The sequence below is a fragment of the Columba livia genome, chromosome 1 (assembly GCF_036013475.1).
Source record: "Columba livia isolate bColLiv1 breed racing homer chromosome 1, bColLiv1.pat.W.v2, whole genome shotgun sequence".
Classification (NCBI taxonomy): Eukaryota; Metazoa; Chordata; class Aves; order Columbiformes; family Columbidae; genus Columba; species Columba livia.
In genome coordinates this window covers 189,733,729-189,749,078 of record NC_088602.1, presented here as the reverse complement: position 1 = coordinate 189,749,078, position 15,350 = coordinate 189,733,729, and the positions used below count along the sequence as shown (strand labels likewise).

Genomic DNA, 15,350 nt, shown 5'->3' with positions numbered 1-15,350 from the left:
TTTTTTCAGGCGAGGGGAGGAGGAATAAGGAAGGAGACCGTGGAGCAGATTCGGTTTGGCTAATCCCGAGTGTTACGCAGCACGTCTGAAATCGCTCTCCTGGATACCTGTCCCAGGCTGAGCTTCTGCATATTAAGCTGACTCTAGCAGGGGAAGCTATTTGAAACGAGGGTTGTACAGAAATTACCTCATGCTATTCCCGATCGGCGCCGCGTATTAATTCCAGTGACCTCTGCAGTAATGTGGATATGCAACTCTTTTCGATCAAGGTATTTGTGTATGTGTGTGTGTCTTCTTTAGTTCTTATTTTAAAGGGAGAGGAGTCCACAAACAATGCAAGTTTTGCCTCAGTTAACGTTTTTGGGCTGGGCAATCCTCTCCGCCTGCTTCGTGGCGCCGGGGGCTTTTTTTTTTTTTCTTTAATTATTTATCATTTTTATTGTCGGTATCCTCCCCCAATCAGCTCTAACGAAAGAGATCCTGGGCATGATGCCGTCACCACCGCGAGCAAAAAGGGAGGATATCCCTGCTCTTGAACTGTGGGATCTCCCCCTTGCCTCCTTAACTGGGTCCTCTCCCACTCCCGAGAGGAGGGGGCGCGCACAGGGGTTCCCCCGCGCTCCCCGTCGTCCTGTTCACGTTTCGCTGGCCGGAGGAAAGAGGGGGCTCCCGCGGCCCCGGGGAGACGGGGCCAGCCGCACCCTCAGCCATCAACTTCTCGCTCGACTCCGGGGCCAGGGTCGGGCGAGCTGCCGCCCGCAACGCACCGCACCGCTTGCCGGGTGGGCTCCGCTCTCTCGGCTCTGAGCGGGAGACCCCCGTTTCCCTGCGGTGGGAAGGGGGTGGGGGATCCCCGCGGGGCTCCGGGGGCTTCCTGTCTCGAGGAAGAGGGAGAGAAGCTGTGCTCGTCCGCGGCGGGAGGTTAGCTGCCCCCGGCGCTGGAATGTATTTGTTGCGGAAATCCGAAGTGTTGGCAGGTGAAAGTATAACGTGCCTTAAAAAAAAAAAAAAAAGCAAAAAAACTAGCAACCAAGCAACCAAACACACGCCCCCGCACCCCTCCCTTCCCCCGGCCAAAAAACAAACCAGCACAACTCAAGTGATAAAAATCGATCAGTGACCCAAAGTGCCCTCAAATCCGGGGTTGGCATTTTGAAGTTTGCGAGCTTCTGACCTCTGGGATGGGAGATTCATTAAAAGAGACTTAGGTTTTCATTGAGGGGGAACAGAAGCGCATTAAAGCTGACCAGTTGATGCAAGGAGAAGAAGGAATCACCGGCAGCTGTAAATAAAAGGCGACGCTTGTTGTTGCACGGCCGTTGGCGGAGGCGTAGTGCTCTCGGCCGGGGTCGGAGGGGACCGCCAGAGCCTCGGCTCCAGCCGGAAGATCCGCATGTGCCCGCCGCCCGTCGCACACCGACCGCCTCGGCTGCAAGGCCGCGGGGTGAAGCAGTTTAAACCCGTCTTACGGCCGCTAACTGGAAGGAGCGAGGCCCCGGGGAGAGTCGCGCCGAGGCTGTGCCGGAATCCCGCAAGAACAGAAGCCAGCTGGGGTAGGGATGAGCCTGGGAAGAGAAAAAAAAAATAACAAATAGCTCAGCTAAGTAAAGTGGAGAACAATAGGGGGCTCCCTTCAAGGGAGAAACACCGCGGTGACGGGCGATGGTCGCGGAGTTGCGCGCGGAGAGGCGGCTCGTCCAGCCCTGGGGGCGCTCCCCGGGCCCCTCCGCCGGGCGGGGCCGGGCGGGCAGCACTAGCCCTTCCTCGGGCCCAGAAAGGTGTCGGGATGCATTAGTAGCCGAAAGGCAGCTGGGAAAGCACGGAGAAGCCGCATGGAAAGCGGGTGCGTGGCGAGGTGTTTGCTCCGGCGGTGCGCGCCGGAGCCGGGCGGGGAGAGTGGGAGGGAGAGCGCGGTGCGGGGTGCGCGGGGTGCGGTGCGGAGGGCTGGGCGGGATGAGCGGGGTGCGGTGCGGAGGGCTGGGCGGGGAGGCAGTTCACAGGGTGAAGTGCGGAGTGTTGTGCGGAATGCACCGGCGTGCAGTGCGCGGGGTGAGGGGCGCGGGGTGCGGTGCCGGGCTCGCCGAGATCTGGGCACTCGAGGGACGCGGCCGCTCGCCGCGGTCGCCGCTGGGGTCTGGCGCAGACACGGGGGCTTCCCTGCAGGATGCCCCGGGACGATCTCTGTGGGCGGCTGCGTTTCCCGGGGCAGAGCTCCTCTCGCGGGGCTGCGCTACCAGCGCCTGCTCTGAACCCAGCTGTGCCGGCTGGGGAGCGGGAGTCTGGTGGGAAGAGGGTAAAATCAAAACAAAAACAGCAGAGAAAGCTCTCCTAGGCTGCCTGGGAAAATCTCCTTGATCATCGCTTGCCAGACCAGAGGTGAAACCAACTCTAAAGGTGTTAATATTGATGGGGTTTATTCAGCTGTGAGACCAAGCAAGGGCGAATGAAAATATTTGATGTTATTGCCTTTTTAAAAAGTGTAAGCTCCTATTAGTCTCACCCTGGCAAAAGGACTCGTGTTCGTAGTTTGTTTGGAAAATGGCTATTTGCAGGGTAGAAAGTGAAGGCAGGTGCTCTGGGGTATTTGAAAAGAGGTTGATCAGACTGAGTGGCGACATTTCTTTCATGGTGCACTAGGAATAAATAGTTCTGTAAACGAGTTGCTGAGGGTGACTTGCCTTGAAGTCCCGATTATTGTGTAAAGGCTACCTCCGTGGCAGGGGCACAGCAAACCATTACAGAAGAGCTGAAGTAGATAAGACTACTTACATCAATGAAGAATACTCCTGCAAGTCAGGAGGTGCGATGTCAAGACCTAATGTTTCCCAAATTCCCCTCTGTTGTCAGCAAAACCTATTAATCTCCTATATGTGTCAGGTTACTCTATGCAGGTGGCAACTCTTTACTTTGTGGAAATTCAGCTATTTGTTCATCACTAACTGCTGTGCAGAAGAGACAAATTTTATGAATACTAAAATGAACATTAGCAAGATGATCCTTTTTGGCAGTTCAGATGTAACATATTAGAAGTAGAAAGTAAAAATAAACAGTTTTGCATTTTTTTCTCCTCATAACTTCATAATGGAAGATGCTGTTAATTTGTTTTCATTCACTAGAACTAGATCAGTTTTGCGTTGACTGGGCAGTCTGACATTTTGCCAAAGTAGAAATGGGTTTCCACCCTAAAACTCCTTCTTTTCTAGTTCACAGAATATTGGTTTTACTTTATTTTAGTGCAATTCAAATGTACTTCAAATACAATGACAAATGAATATTTTGGTTTCAGACAAAATTTTAAATACTTTTTCACAGGTGTTTTCCTGCCACTAAATAGCCTTTTTTGTCCCTCGGTAAAGGGTTCATGTGTGTCTGTCTGGCAAAGACAATTAAAAATGTTTGATGAAGTTCAGTGAACATGTTTTCCTACTTATGCTCTGGAGAGTAGTCCTTGTTCCTGCATCTGTCTGTAATAGTGAGATTTTTTTCAAGCAATATTTCCAGATGAAGAAATTATATCTTTCTCTATGGTTTCAGCCGCACCTTCAGTGCCAGCTGATGATGGCTCTTTCAGGAACATTGTTATCAAAGTAGAGTCACTGCCTATATTAATCAAAGTAATTTCTCTGTCACTCTCAGCTTGTTATTTAGACGTGTTCATTAACATAAAGAACTTCCATAATAAGCCCATCTCTCAGTGCAGTGAGTCTGTGGTTGGAATAGTGACCAGTCCAGGCACAGGCTGATGCACTGACTCTGACAGCAGGGGACCAGAGTACCCATCCTTGAGTGCCACATATCTCGTAAAGCTGAATGATTTTAAGAAGGAAGTAATTTCAGAACCAGACACTACATGCATAAGTTTCCAAGTCCCCTGTCTTGCAGTACTCCGCCTCCTTAGGTTTAAAAATAAATATATATTCTAGCAGAACAAGTGGAGGTCTGTGCTGAAATGCTGACTTTAAAAATAGCAGTATGTTCTGATAATGCCAGATATGTTTAATGAATTAAACCCAAGAGAAGCATATATTCCAAGGTGACTGGAAGAGAGGCTTTGTGGTGCACTTACTCTCAGACCGTGCTGGGGAAATGTGTGAATTTCTCCTCTGAAGTCATGTTTCTAGTGAACACCAACTACTACAGTGGGGAACCTGGCAAATTGAGAGTAAATTTGCATTAATTCAGACTTTTATGGTCAATTGGAAAAGGACAGTATTTTACTTTGAATGAAATCTCTGCACATGAGGAAAATTCATTCAGGCTTTATAGCCCTGAGGCCCATGCTTTTTCACTAAAATTCATTGATAAAAATGGCATTAATTTAGATCAGATGCTTTCTACTTAGCTACACAGGCTTACGACATTCTGTAAAAGTTAATATTAATCAACATACAAAAAGCAGTGTGGCATGAATAGATTAGGCACCATAATAGAAGCTTTTATTTCTTAGGTAACATAAAAAAAGACTAAAAGGTCTTAAATTTTTAAAAAGACCATTTTAAAATTTTATGTCTATTTTATAGACAAGCTGTGGACACTTGCAGCAAAGAAACATATTTTATCAGGAAAACATGCAAGCTAAGGCAGAGCAATTAATGCTTATGTAGACTATACTGTTGAATAATGCTCATTATCAATTCATTTGACTTTCAGTCAGTTCCACATATGGTATTGGACTGAGACTCACTCTGCCTTCTCCATTGTTGTTGGGATTTGGGTTGCAATAGTTGAATTCATCAATATTTGTTTCTACAAAGACTGACAGTTGCATTAATTTCTGGGCATTCTTTGGCTGTGAGGAATTGACGTGAGGCTGAGCAAGAGAAAAAACGTCATTTTAAAAATTCATGAATATTTTCACTTTTTCAATGGTGCTTTCTTGTTCATTGTACAGTGTTAAGTAAGAGCAGTCTTACCTTTCATTGCCTCAGAGAATTGCTCCCTGTATGGGTTGTACATATATGCATAGGCTAATCACTTGGTTGTTCCTTGTGGAACCAGAAAGGAAATTGCTTCTGTGTCTATTTTAGGTTCAGCTACAATTCTTTACTCTTTACTACTTTGTATCCTTAACTGTGTTTTCCTGCCAAGGCAATCAAGACATCAGACAGTTGTGGCCAGTTAATAGTGAACACAGTCATTTCTCTACAGCATGGGCCATATGAGAAGCATCCCATGGGGTTGGATCAGCTCACACAGTGACGTTAGTCAAATCGCTCAATTTGTGAGTGTGTCTGAGTTTGGTTCATGGGGCCAAAGCCTGGTCAGATATTTAAACTACGTGCCCAAAAGGAGCCAGAGGAGAATGACGAGATTATCACATAAAACAGCACAGACATTTTTTTTTTCATTTAGATTCAACCCTGAGCCAAATTCAAGCAAAACTAAATGTTAAGAGGTGCTGGAAATCTTGTGTTCTGCTGTTCCCAATTGCAGTACTTTTATTCACACCCGTTAAACACATTTCATTTTCAAGTTGTTACTCTTTTACCAAATCACACCCAGATACCTTTGCATTCCATAGAAGATTTTCTATTGTGAACCTTTTTCTTAGGTCTTCAAATAACTGCTATTTAAAAACTCTTCTTCAGCTTTTGTGAGCCTAATGTTATCATTTGGGTAAAAACGTAACAAAATAAATGTGAGAAGAGGATGATCAATTTAAAGCATTATCATGTCACATTTTGAGCTTTGTTACCACAGAATATATAAAAATTTTGTGGGAAAAATCCAATCTTTGAAAAACAGTATAGCTGTCTATAACTGTCTTCTAATTTTGCCTGTCATTGTCTTCTAATTTGATCATATTTTTGGAAGGAACCAGTCAGATCACAAATGACAAAGTGCATATCTTCAGATGAACCTGTTGGTTGTATTTTCTGTAAAGGCAGTGAGGTAGGCACTTTTTCACTGTGATCAATTTAATAATAATTAAAACTTTTTTTTTTTAAAGAAAATGATTGGGTGTATTGCACCCTAGAATGTCCACTACTCTCCATATGCCATAGCAGCTGCCTTGAGAGACTGGCTCAGGTGCGGTTGCCCACAGTGTGCCTATCTAGTATTAGGTTAAATTAGTTCTCACTCTCTTCTCCTCAGAGGTATAAAACTTTATTCAAGCATGTGTAACATTGTTAAATTTTGAAATAAATAAATACCACTCACTTGAGAATTAAAGTGGGGGCCATTTGGAGATATTTATAACACCCAGTCAGGTGTTTAGGTATGTAGTTTGAAATCCTGATCTCGTTAAAATCAGTGAGACTTTTCTGGATGTCAATGGTGGCACAACATTGTTTCTATTTAATTTGGTCCAAATGCAAGCAGAGAATAGAGATCGTCTTAATGTTGAACCTCAGCCTAAGTAAAATTTTGGAAAGGGGATACTGGATGTTCAGCTGGTTTTCTAACAGAATAAATTGTGATCTTTTTGCTTAAGAAATCATCTACCTTTTCGTAAAAGTAATTTAGTGTTAGAAATTATCTGGAAGACATTTTAGGTATATAGTAAGTCCAGAAAAAAAGTGAATTCCACTGGAGAAATAATCAGTTTACTATCCAAATGAATTGAATGTGCTTGTGCTGCAGCAGCTGAAGAGCGTGCTTAAATTCAGGAGCCCTGATTACTCCATTGTCATAAATGAAACCTCTCTGTGAGTGTAAGTAGTTCTTGCACTTCTGTAGACTGGAACAGAATGATACAGCAAAACAGAAAATACAGTGTGTTATGGATCAAATCCGTTTCTGTATGTCACGCATTGTGAAGGTAAATACAAATTACTGGTGGGAATCTGAACACCAAGCCAAGTGTAGTTCCCCCTATTTGGCTTTTGTTCTGCTGGTATCATCAGTTTCCTGGCTTGTAGTACAATGCAGCCAGATGTTCAGATTCACAGAAGGCCAAGAATTATTCCCTTACAGAATATAAAAAGTAAAACCTAGGTGATGTAACTCATATTCAAATGTAAATACACTGTATGACAGGTATAAAACTGCTGAACTAAATGGTATTTCTCACTGTTTCTTTCAGAAGTACCTCAGTTGCAGGGTAAAATATAAGGACAGAAGATACTGACCTCCTGGCATCAGGACCAGAGATACTACCCTACACTTCACCATCAATTAAGAGCAATTGAAAACCACCTCTCAGAAAAGCTGATCAACCCATGACATCAGTGGACATCTTTTGTAAAACACGTTTTATGTACTTCTGCTGAGATCCTTTTTCTACCTACCACATGGTTCTATATTACTTACTGGGCACTGATGGTAGCCTCCAGAAAGTGCAGCTCCAAATGGTCAGCTCCACCCTTTAGCAAGAAGAAAACCTGGATACTGGATAGTGACAAAGTCTTCAGAGAAGATGGTATACAGAGGAAAACAATTAGTTTCATGCCATTGTTTCTTCCTGTTAACAGCCAAATGCTACTGGATACTCACCCTGATGCAAAGAACTCATGGCCAGGAATACGCTCACTCCATCCGACTGGATGGGGACATCATCTTGGGAGGACTGTTCCCTGTCCATGCAAAAGGGGATAGAGGGGTGCCTTGTGGGGAGCTCAAGAAGGAGAAAGGGATCCACAGACTAGAGGCAATGCTGTATGCAATTGATCAGATTAATAAAGACCCTGATCTTCTTACCAATATCACCTTAGGTGTCCGGATCCTTGATACGTGTTCCAGGGACACTTATGCATTGGAGCAATCCTTAACATTTGTGCAAGCATTGATAGAAAAAGATGGTTCAGATGTGAAGTGTGCAAATGGTGATCCACCTATTTTCACTAAGCCAGACAAGATATCAGGTGTGATAGGTGCTGCAGCAAGTTCTGTGTCCATTATGGTTGCAAATATTTTAAGACTTTTTAAGGTAAGGAGCATTTTCTATATTTCTTTTAAATTTCAAGCACAATGAAATAAGTGGGGTGATTGTGTTGTGTTACTTTCAAAAAAGAAACAACTTTTTTTTTTTTTGATTCAGAAATCTGAAATGACTGGTTTGCCCTTTCAAAGCAAAGAAAAAAAAAAGAAAAAAATGACTGCAAACCCTAGTTTAAGGTGCTGAATGCTGCTTTTGAAGGGTTGAGCAACCAGAGCACATTTTAGTTCTTTAGGGATTTATATCCTTATTTTTTTACTACTCACATTTTCTCCGTATTGAGCATTTATGCTCATCAAGACTAGGTTGAGATTGATTTCCCAGATTTCCATGAGAATGAAATATAAGTTTTAAACACAAATCAATTTGTAGGAAGACCGGATAATTTCCTTAAATGGGAAGATATGCCAGTAACAATCTAGTGCTATTGATGTGCATGTCTAGCCAAATGAAGTGTACTGAAATACCTTTGATTTCCTTGAAATCTTAACCTCCTCCATATTTTTTACAAGATAATATTTTTTTTGTGGACCTTGTTATTACTTTGTGAGAGATTACTTTTGGGCAACATTTCTACTGGCATTTCCTTCCATGTACTTTATTAGGCTCTGGCATTATAAATAATGGAAAACTAAACATGCCACTTTTAAACTTGCTAAATTAGATGGGAAGATGAACACATTCTAATCAATCAACTTAGCTGTAACAGATCAGGCAGCAGACATTTAATTTTGAATCCTGTGCAATGGCAAACAGGTGACGGTAAACTCAACACTTTTTCTACACATTGAACAGCTGTAACTTTTGTCTGAATCTACTACTGTCCTACCGCTCTCTGTTATCCAGACTCTTTCCTTCCATTCAGAAATTTTGCTTTGTGTCCTACAACTTCTCAACTACCAAAGATCGCTTATGGAACATTTCTTTTTCTTTGGTGGAGAAGATTCTAGTGATGTTAAATATTACTGTCATGTATTTTGCAAAGTGTTGCACTTGTTTTCTGACTGTTGTAACTGAGAGACTGATTAGAAGTAAGGAAAGAATTGCTTTATTTTCTGAAGGTTTCTCAAATTGGTAAAGAGTGTTTCAGTCATTTAAAGAAAAAATTTTGTCCTTCCATGAAAGGCATAATGATGGATTTACAGTTCAGTGGAGGGGCAAAATATCTACTGGGTTGTGGTCAGATGTTCATTACATTTTCAAAACTGATCCCTGGCTGCACTTGCTGCACAGGTTTGAGAGTAGTGGACTTGTTCAAGACGTATGTTTTACTTGTGAAAATCAAGTACACAAAACTGAGCTAAGCCTTAAAAATGTTCTATATGGAGAGCAACTCTGGAGCTGTGCCTGGTGGCGGAGGCCTGTCTCCCCTGGGAACAATCATGCATGCTGCAGGAGGTGTCTGTTTTTAATTTCACATCCTTTTTTGGAGTTGTGTTTCTCTATTAAATAATGCATAGTTCTGAAGGAATGATAGATGGAATGGTCACTTTAATACCCATCATAATGCAGGGCCACATAGACTACCATTTACAGCCGGCTTTGAGTTGAATACAGTGCCGTAGACCGATTTAAGAAACTAAGCCCTGTCAGACATGCATTAACTGTGAATTAAGAGCAGCAAGAGGGAAAGAGGCCTATGAATTGTCTAAGATAGCAGCAATTTGTCTTCTGAAACCATGACAGCTACCTCCTGATTTCCATTATGCAATAAGATTGCAAATAACGTTCTACTGCAGTCTTAATCAATAGAGGATCATGTGATATCCCCTCTGGGGAAAGATCTTATTTACCCATTTAATTGATGTAACACAGCTGCTGGCAAAAGGAGGAGACATCTCTTTTAGTTTTAATTATAGATCCTGCACAAATATTCTTAATAATGTAAAAATGACAAATTATACCCTTTAATGTCTGATGTTGGACCTGCATCTGAAGTCTGCTTTTACACCTTCCTTTCAGAAGCAGATCTATCTCTGCATGAGTAAAGGCTTCTGAATAAGGCCCTCATTTAGCAGTGCTGTAAAAACTCTTCACAATGATTACAGTCAAGAGGATAAGGAAATTAAGGGTCATTTGTCAGAAATATAGAAGTATAATCCAGTTTGGGTTGTACTCAGACCAAAGACATGGACTAGGATTCTCACCTGATGCATCCCCACAGCTCTGCAGCTGAGAAATAAGACCTAGGTCCATGCTCACCAAGGCTCCAGGTATGAAATTGTGTTCACTGTATCTTGGCATATGCCAAGGTTGTGCACTCAGGTGGTGTGAATGCTTCTACTTTCATTGAAGTCAGTGATCATCCTTATGCAAATACCTGATTCCATTATATCCAGGATGAGTGTGATTCATCCACATTTCTGTCTAACAGTTCTGTTCAACAAGTTGAACCTGTAATTTGAAGTTCAGCATTGCTTTAATATCTACTTTGACGTTCCTAAATGTCAGGACTACATATTTTTTGAGAACATTGCAATCCAGTGAAATTTTAATCTATGATGAAATTGTGAGAAGTATATCACTCAATGTGAATACACAAACAAAGACAGCCTGAGAAATAGTGTGCTCAGCAGTTCAGATTTTCATGCTGCTATTTTTCTTCTTCTTGCCATTTTTTTCCTTTCTTTTATTGATTTTACAACATAAAACATACAGGTCAATAGCCCCATCTGATGATCTAGTGGATAGCATAAACTGATTGATAGTCATGGTATCCTTTTATCTAAGTGTTTTCATGAGAAGAGGAGAGGGAGGGCACCACAGAAACTGACCTTGATCTACAGCCTTTCTCCTGGTCAAATGGCTCACCTTGAATTTTTCTCTGTCCTATCTCCTTTTGTGAATTTCCAGGCATACCACCTCTTAGCAGGTGATTTTCTGCCCTTACTAGGTACAAAACATTATGGCCCATATTCAGATAGCTTAAATTTCACCTGTTGATGGTTTTAGACCTTTCAGGTGCACTTTACAAACAGGAAACACTTGTTGAATGAATTAACTGTTTGAAAGTGGAGCTGTTATTCCTTGATGATCTAAGGAGACTGCGTTTTGCCTTATGTTACTCTGATGCCTGATGCAAAAAAAAAAATGTGAAACAGTTGCTTGTTAAGCTTTCAGGACTTGGAGGTGGTCTTGCTGAAAATATAGTGGTAAAAAGGAGAGGACCTTCAGAGGCGAGCACAGAAGGACTGTGTTGGGTAGTAACACAATACAGCTACCCACTCCAACAGTTCTCTGTGGACATCAGGACAGATTGTCTCCAGTTGAAGCCATTGGCTTGTCATATTATTGTAGTTTTATAATTTTACTGTTGTTTGTGTCAGAAAGCATCAGGAGTGGGCTGCTTCACAAGGGAAATTGAGATGAGCTGAAGTGACAGCAAGGCAAGAAGGCAGTGGTCTCACAGCCTCACCTAACTGAGAAGGACAAAACAGGTCCATCCATGTAACCAAGTTCAGCCAACAGTCCAGTGGTGGCCAGACAAGTCCATAGCAGTGAGGCAGGTTGATGGTCAACCAGGAAGTCAGGTCAGCAAGGCAAGGTCATGATCAGCAAGGTACACAGCCAGGAGAGTAGCTTAAGCAGGAGCCCAGGGCAAGGGCCAGAACTGAATCATTGCTGCTGAGTAAAGAAGGTAGGCAGAGGTCTTGATGAAGTTTCTCATTACTCTTCCTCACAGCTGTTTTCCCGAGATGCATCAGGGACGAGCATCTGCACCATATTAGAGATGACCTTGAACACATGGAGTCAAATCCAGGGCTGGGAAAGGGAGGGTATTGCAGAGTGCATTCGGGGTCTTGGCAGTTTCTTAGCATTTCACATGGCAGTGAGTGTAAACATTGGACAGACAGGCACAGTCCAGTCTCTTTCCTTTCTTCTGGTGCACCAGGAGCTTCTCTTTCCTCTGGGTAACAGAAGGTGACTTGGTGACTTTTTTTTCCTTTTCTTCCTTTTTTCTTTCTTTCAGTCTGGAAATCATGCTGTCAGGTTGGCTTCTGTTTGACTGGTGGGATCTATTGAGAGGCTGGCTGTCCCTACTGGCCAGCTCTCAAGAGCACAAACGCAACTTTTCTATTGAGTGCATCATGCAAAATCTTTCTCTTACCTCCTTCCCTGGCTTCTCTCACTGAAATTTTGACTTCCTGTAGGGTGCTCAGGCATGGCCAGGTAGTATCGGTTAACTTCTTTGTGTGATGCTCACAAGTATTTGGGCTGTTCCTGGTCCCTCAAAACTTGGCTTGAAGGAAACAATAGACTCTGCAACTTAGCTCACTTCATGTATTCACTTGCTCACTTGCCTGTATTTGAAGCTTCTACTTGTGTAATATTTGAATAACTCATGTCAATGGTTAAAATCTTCTGGCAAAAAGAAAAACAGTAGTTTATGCTAGTGTCCTTCTATCTAAAAACCTCACGTTATTTCTGAACTTGGTACACTCCATCTGTCACCTTCACACATCTTCTAGCCAATGTCACACTGGGAGCAGCCTAGGGATGATGGTTTGCATGTGAATTGAGATGAGTGGACAGTATGCTTGGTGAATTATGGTCTTAAGCTTGTATGTATATATTTATGTACCTGTGCATAAAGCCAAAATATTAATTAACAGTTTTATTCTTTTTCTTGCCTTGTTTTGCCTTGCCTTTTGCCTTTCCTTGCCTTCTGTTTTCTTCTCTTTTACGAACACTAAATGACTTATTTCCTCTTTTTGGTCAAATTCCCTTGCTGCACAACTGTAATCCACATTCATAGCTGCTGTCTGAAGGGACTAATATTCACTTCATGCACATTTATTTGCCTTATACATTTCATACTCATCTCTTCAAAAGTACATATGGCAATATGAAGTTACTCTTTCAACTTTATGTGCAACCATTTGAAATGTGAGGGATAGTTTCTTTCAGTAAATATAGAAGTGAATGTATTAGTTCCCCAAGCATTTTGTTTATTTGCTTTGATTGTTTCCTTGCCTCATTTTGGGTTTCAGCATATGTCTTTGGCTGACAGTCTTGCACAGCTAGCAGGGCTGTATCTAGATGCTGCTTTTTTAGGCTCAGTTGCAGGTCTTTTTTGTTTTTTTTTTTTTTTGGCTGCCATTTGGCACCCTTGCTGCCTTGTGCTCCAGAACTGCACAAAACAGCAGACGGGCCTCCCAGAAATGAGGGCATTTCCATTGTACAGAGCTGAACCTCACTGTACTTCGTAAATGCAGGGCTATGTATTTAATTGTGACAACAGAGTGCACCTCATGATTAAAGAGAATATGATGTAAATAAAATGCAATAGTATTTTGCCACAAGATTTCAGAGAGCCCATAAATACTTTTGTGAGGGAACCGGAATTATACACAGATCCTGACTCTATATCTACAGAAGTTTTTGCACCTCATGAGCATTACTGACTTCAGAGGCTCCAGAGGGACGCAGGAGTCAGTCTATTCAATATCTGACTGCAGGGCCTCATTACCATATGCTTCATAAGAAGTGAAGAACAAGCTCAAGAATTTTACCCTACATATTGGCATTCATCAATAAGAGAGTGTGCTGCAATCATTAAAACATATCAATTTTCTGTTCACTGTGTCATGCTGCATTTGTCCATAACCTTTTCTGCTGCATAGCATTTGAAAATTGAAATAAGATGATTTTTTTTGATGGGTAAAACATATGTGGAAAATCTTGTGTGGTGTGAAGAAAAATTTTTAGTAGGGAGAAGACAACTGAAACATTTTGAAATCAGCTCTTAAGATTAACAGATTTGTTTTACTTTTGTTCTAGATAATATTTTCACTTTCTGAATCATTTTTAATTATAAAGGGAACACATTGCCAATATATCCCACTTAATTTTACAATGTTTTTTGTAGCTTATTATGAGCACATATCTGTTTAAGTGCCTGAGCATCTTGTCTTGTTATTGGCTGGAAAATACCATTACAATAATTCCCTTTTTTTTTTTTTTAATAATTCGACTTCTTTTACATAGGTACAACATTCATATCTCTTTATATTTCCATGGTAATAGATACTTGATTATGCAAAAAAGCTCTTTTAATCCAACCATGATTCCTCTGTCAGTAGCAGGTATGGCTAAGAGAGGCAAACGCCAGGTCAACACCAAGATAAAATTATAGGTAAACCAGATACTTTGCAAGCATCAATAATGAACCAGCTGGGAAATTTTTTAGTTGCAGCTAGAGGAAATAATAGGTTTTCAGATTTTGTGAAAACTGCTAGGATTGATTAGCATCAAATTTTATTTGTGCTAAGCTGCTTGAGGCAAGAGAGTACAAAAGTAACTTGATGCATTCATTTAGTATTTTACAGTATATTAGTTCTTTAAATATTTCTATAGAGATCTAATATTTTTAGTTTTCTCCCATTCTTGGATGATGCTATAGCTAGTGGTTAGAGCAAAGGGGCAACCTGATTTTCTGTATTATTTTCCACGTTTTTCATTGATTTGCTACAAGGCTTGAGAAGCGCCTCTTGACCTTTTTGTGCTTCACTTTTGTCATTTTGATTTGCTTGTATTTAACAATTTCACAGGAACAATTGGGAGCTTGGTTAATGTTTGTTAAATGGTTTGAGATGTCTCCTGTTTTTGCAGGGAAGCTGAAGCCGTCTAAAATGTTGAGGGTTTTATGTCATTCCATAACCACACCATGTGAGCATCTTACAAAAAGAATGTAACAATTAAAGACCAACAGTCTGATTTTCCCCAAGGGCATTTGGGAATATATATATGTATATATACACACACGTATATTTCCCTCACATGATGGAAACTGCTTATGCAGAGAGAATTATTTCCCCCTTTCACGGCTGAAATTTTGCTGAGTTCTTACTACTGCATTAGGGTTGTTTGTGACAGAGGCCCCTGAGTTATTTATTAAAAAGTACCTTTATTAGTACAGATATCAGTTGTAATTTCACAAATGAGAGTGCCGAAAGGCTGAGAGGAGTCTAGCCGTTCAGCAAGGGCTCATTCACACACTGAAACACCAACTCTGCAGTAGGCTTTTTTTAAGGTCTTGTGTTAATATTAATAGGAAGCACTTTTTATGTCTCTGCTAGTAAACAAAATGTACCTATCATAGTTCTTTGGCACTGAGGGCAGCTGACACAGGCAATCCACATCCGTATCATAAACTTCTCTGTTCCCTCAAATCATGGGGCTGCATGCAGACTACTGGGAGGGGATGATTCCTGACCCATGCCGACTTCTGAAGACTGTCTGGAAATGGTGAGGCTGCTGGCTGGCATAGGTCATGGCTGAGCTATGGACCATCCTGACAGTTCAGTGGTGGAGGCAGCTGAGCTGTGGCTGAGGGATTTGCTCTGAAATTATGTGATTTACCAGCATTCATGTCACTGCTGGTTTCTTGGGACAGATCTCCTCTCCTACGTCACACTAAAGGGAAGCCAAGATGCTGCAAGGATCATTGATGCTGTTTCAGTGTTTTAGT

The 15,350-nt window shown here is 41.8% G+C and overlaps 2 protein-coding genes across 9 annotated transcripts in view; one reads left to right on the top strand and one right to left on the bottom strand.

The window, feature by feature from the left end:
• GRM8 (glutamate metabotropic receptor 8) overlaps positions 1-15,350 on the top strand; it is a 355,903-nt gene that overhangs the window by 747 nt on the left and 339,806 nt on the right. For 4 of the 8 annotated variants that reach the window (XM_065048889.1, XM_065048888.1, XM_065048885.1 and 1 more), the window contains exons 2-3: positions 10-269; positions 7,028-7,870. In XM_065048889.1, the coding sequence (XP_064904961.1) occupies positions 7,361-7,870 (510 nt within the window). In that variant the 5' untranslated portion in view covers positions 10-269; positions 7,028-7,360. Of the gene's footprint in view, positions 1-9; positions 270-1,076; positions 1,554-1,578; positions 1,844-7,027; positions 7,871-15,350 lie in introns of those variants that run through there. The other 4 variants (XM_065048891.1, XM_065048893.1, XM_065048892.1 and 1 more) reach the window with 3 other exon arrangements.
• On the bottom strand, positions 562-3,577 carry LOC135578664 (basic salivary proline-rich protein 4-like). The gene is made up of 4 exons (XM_065053937.1): positions 3,541-3,577; positions 2,082-2,279; positions 1,277-1,565; positions 562-994 (listed from the first exon to the last, which is right to left on the bottom strand). Exons 1-4 carry the CDS (start codon positions 3,575-3,577, stop codon positions 562-564), a joined length of 957 nt encoding a protein of 318 aa, XP_064910009.1.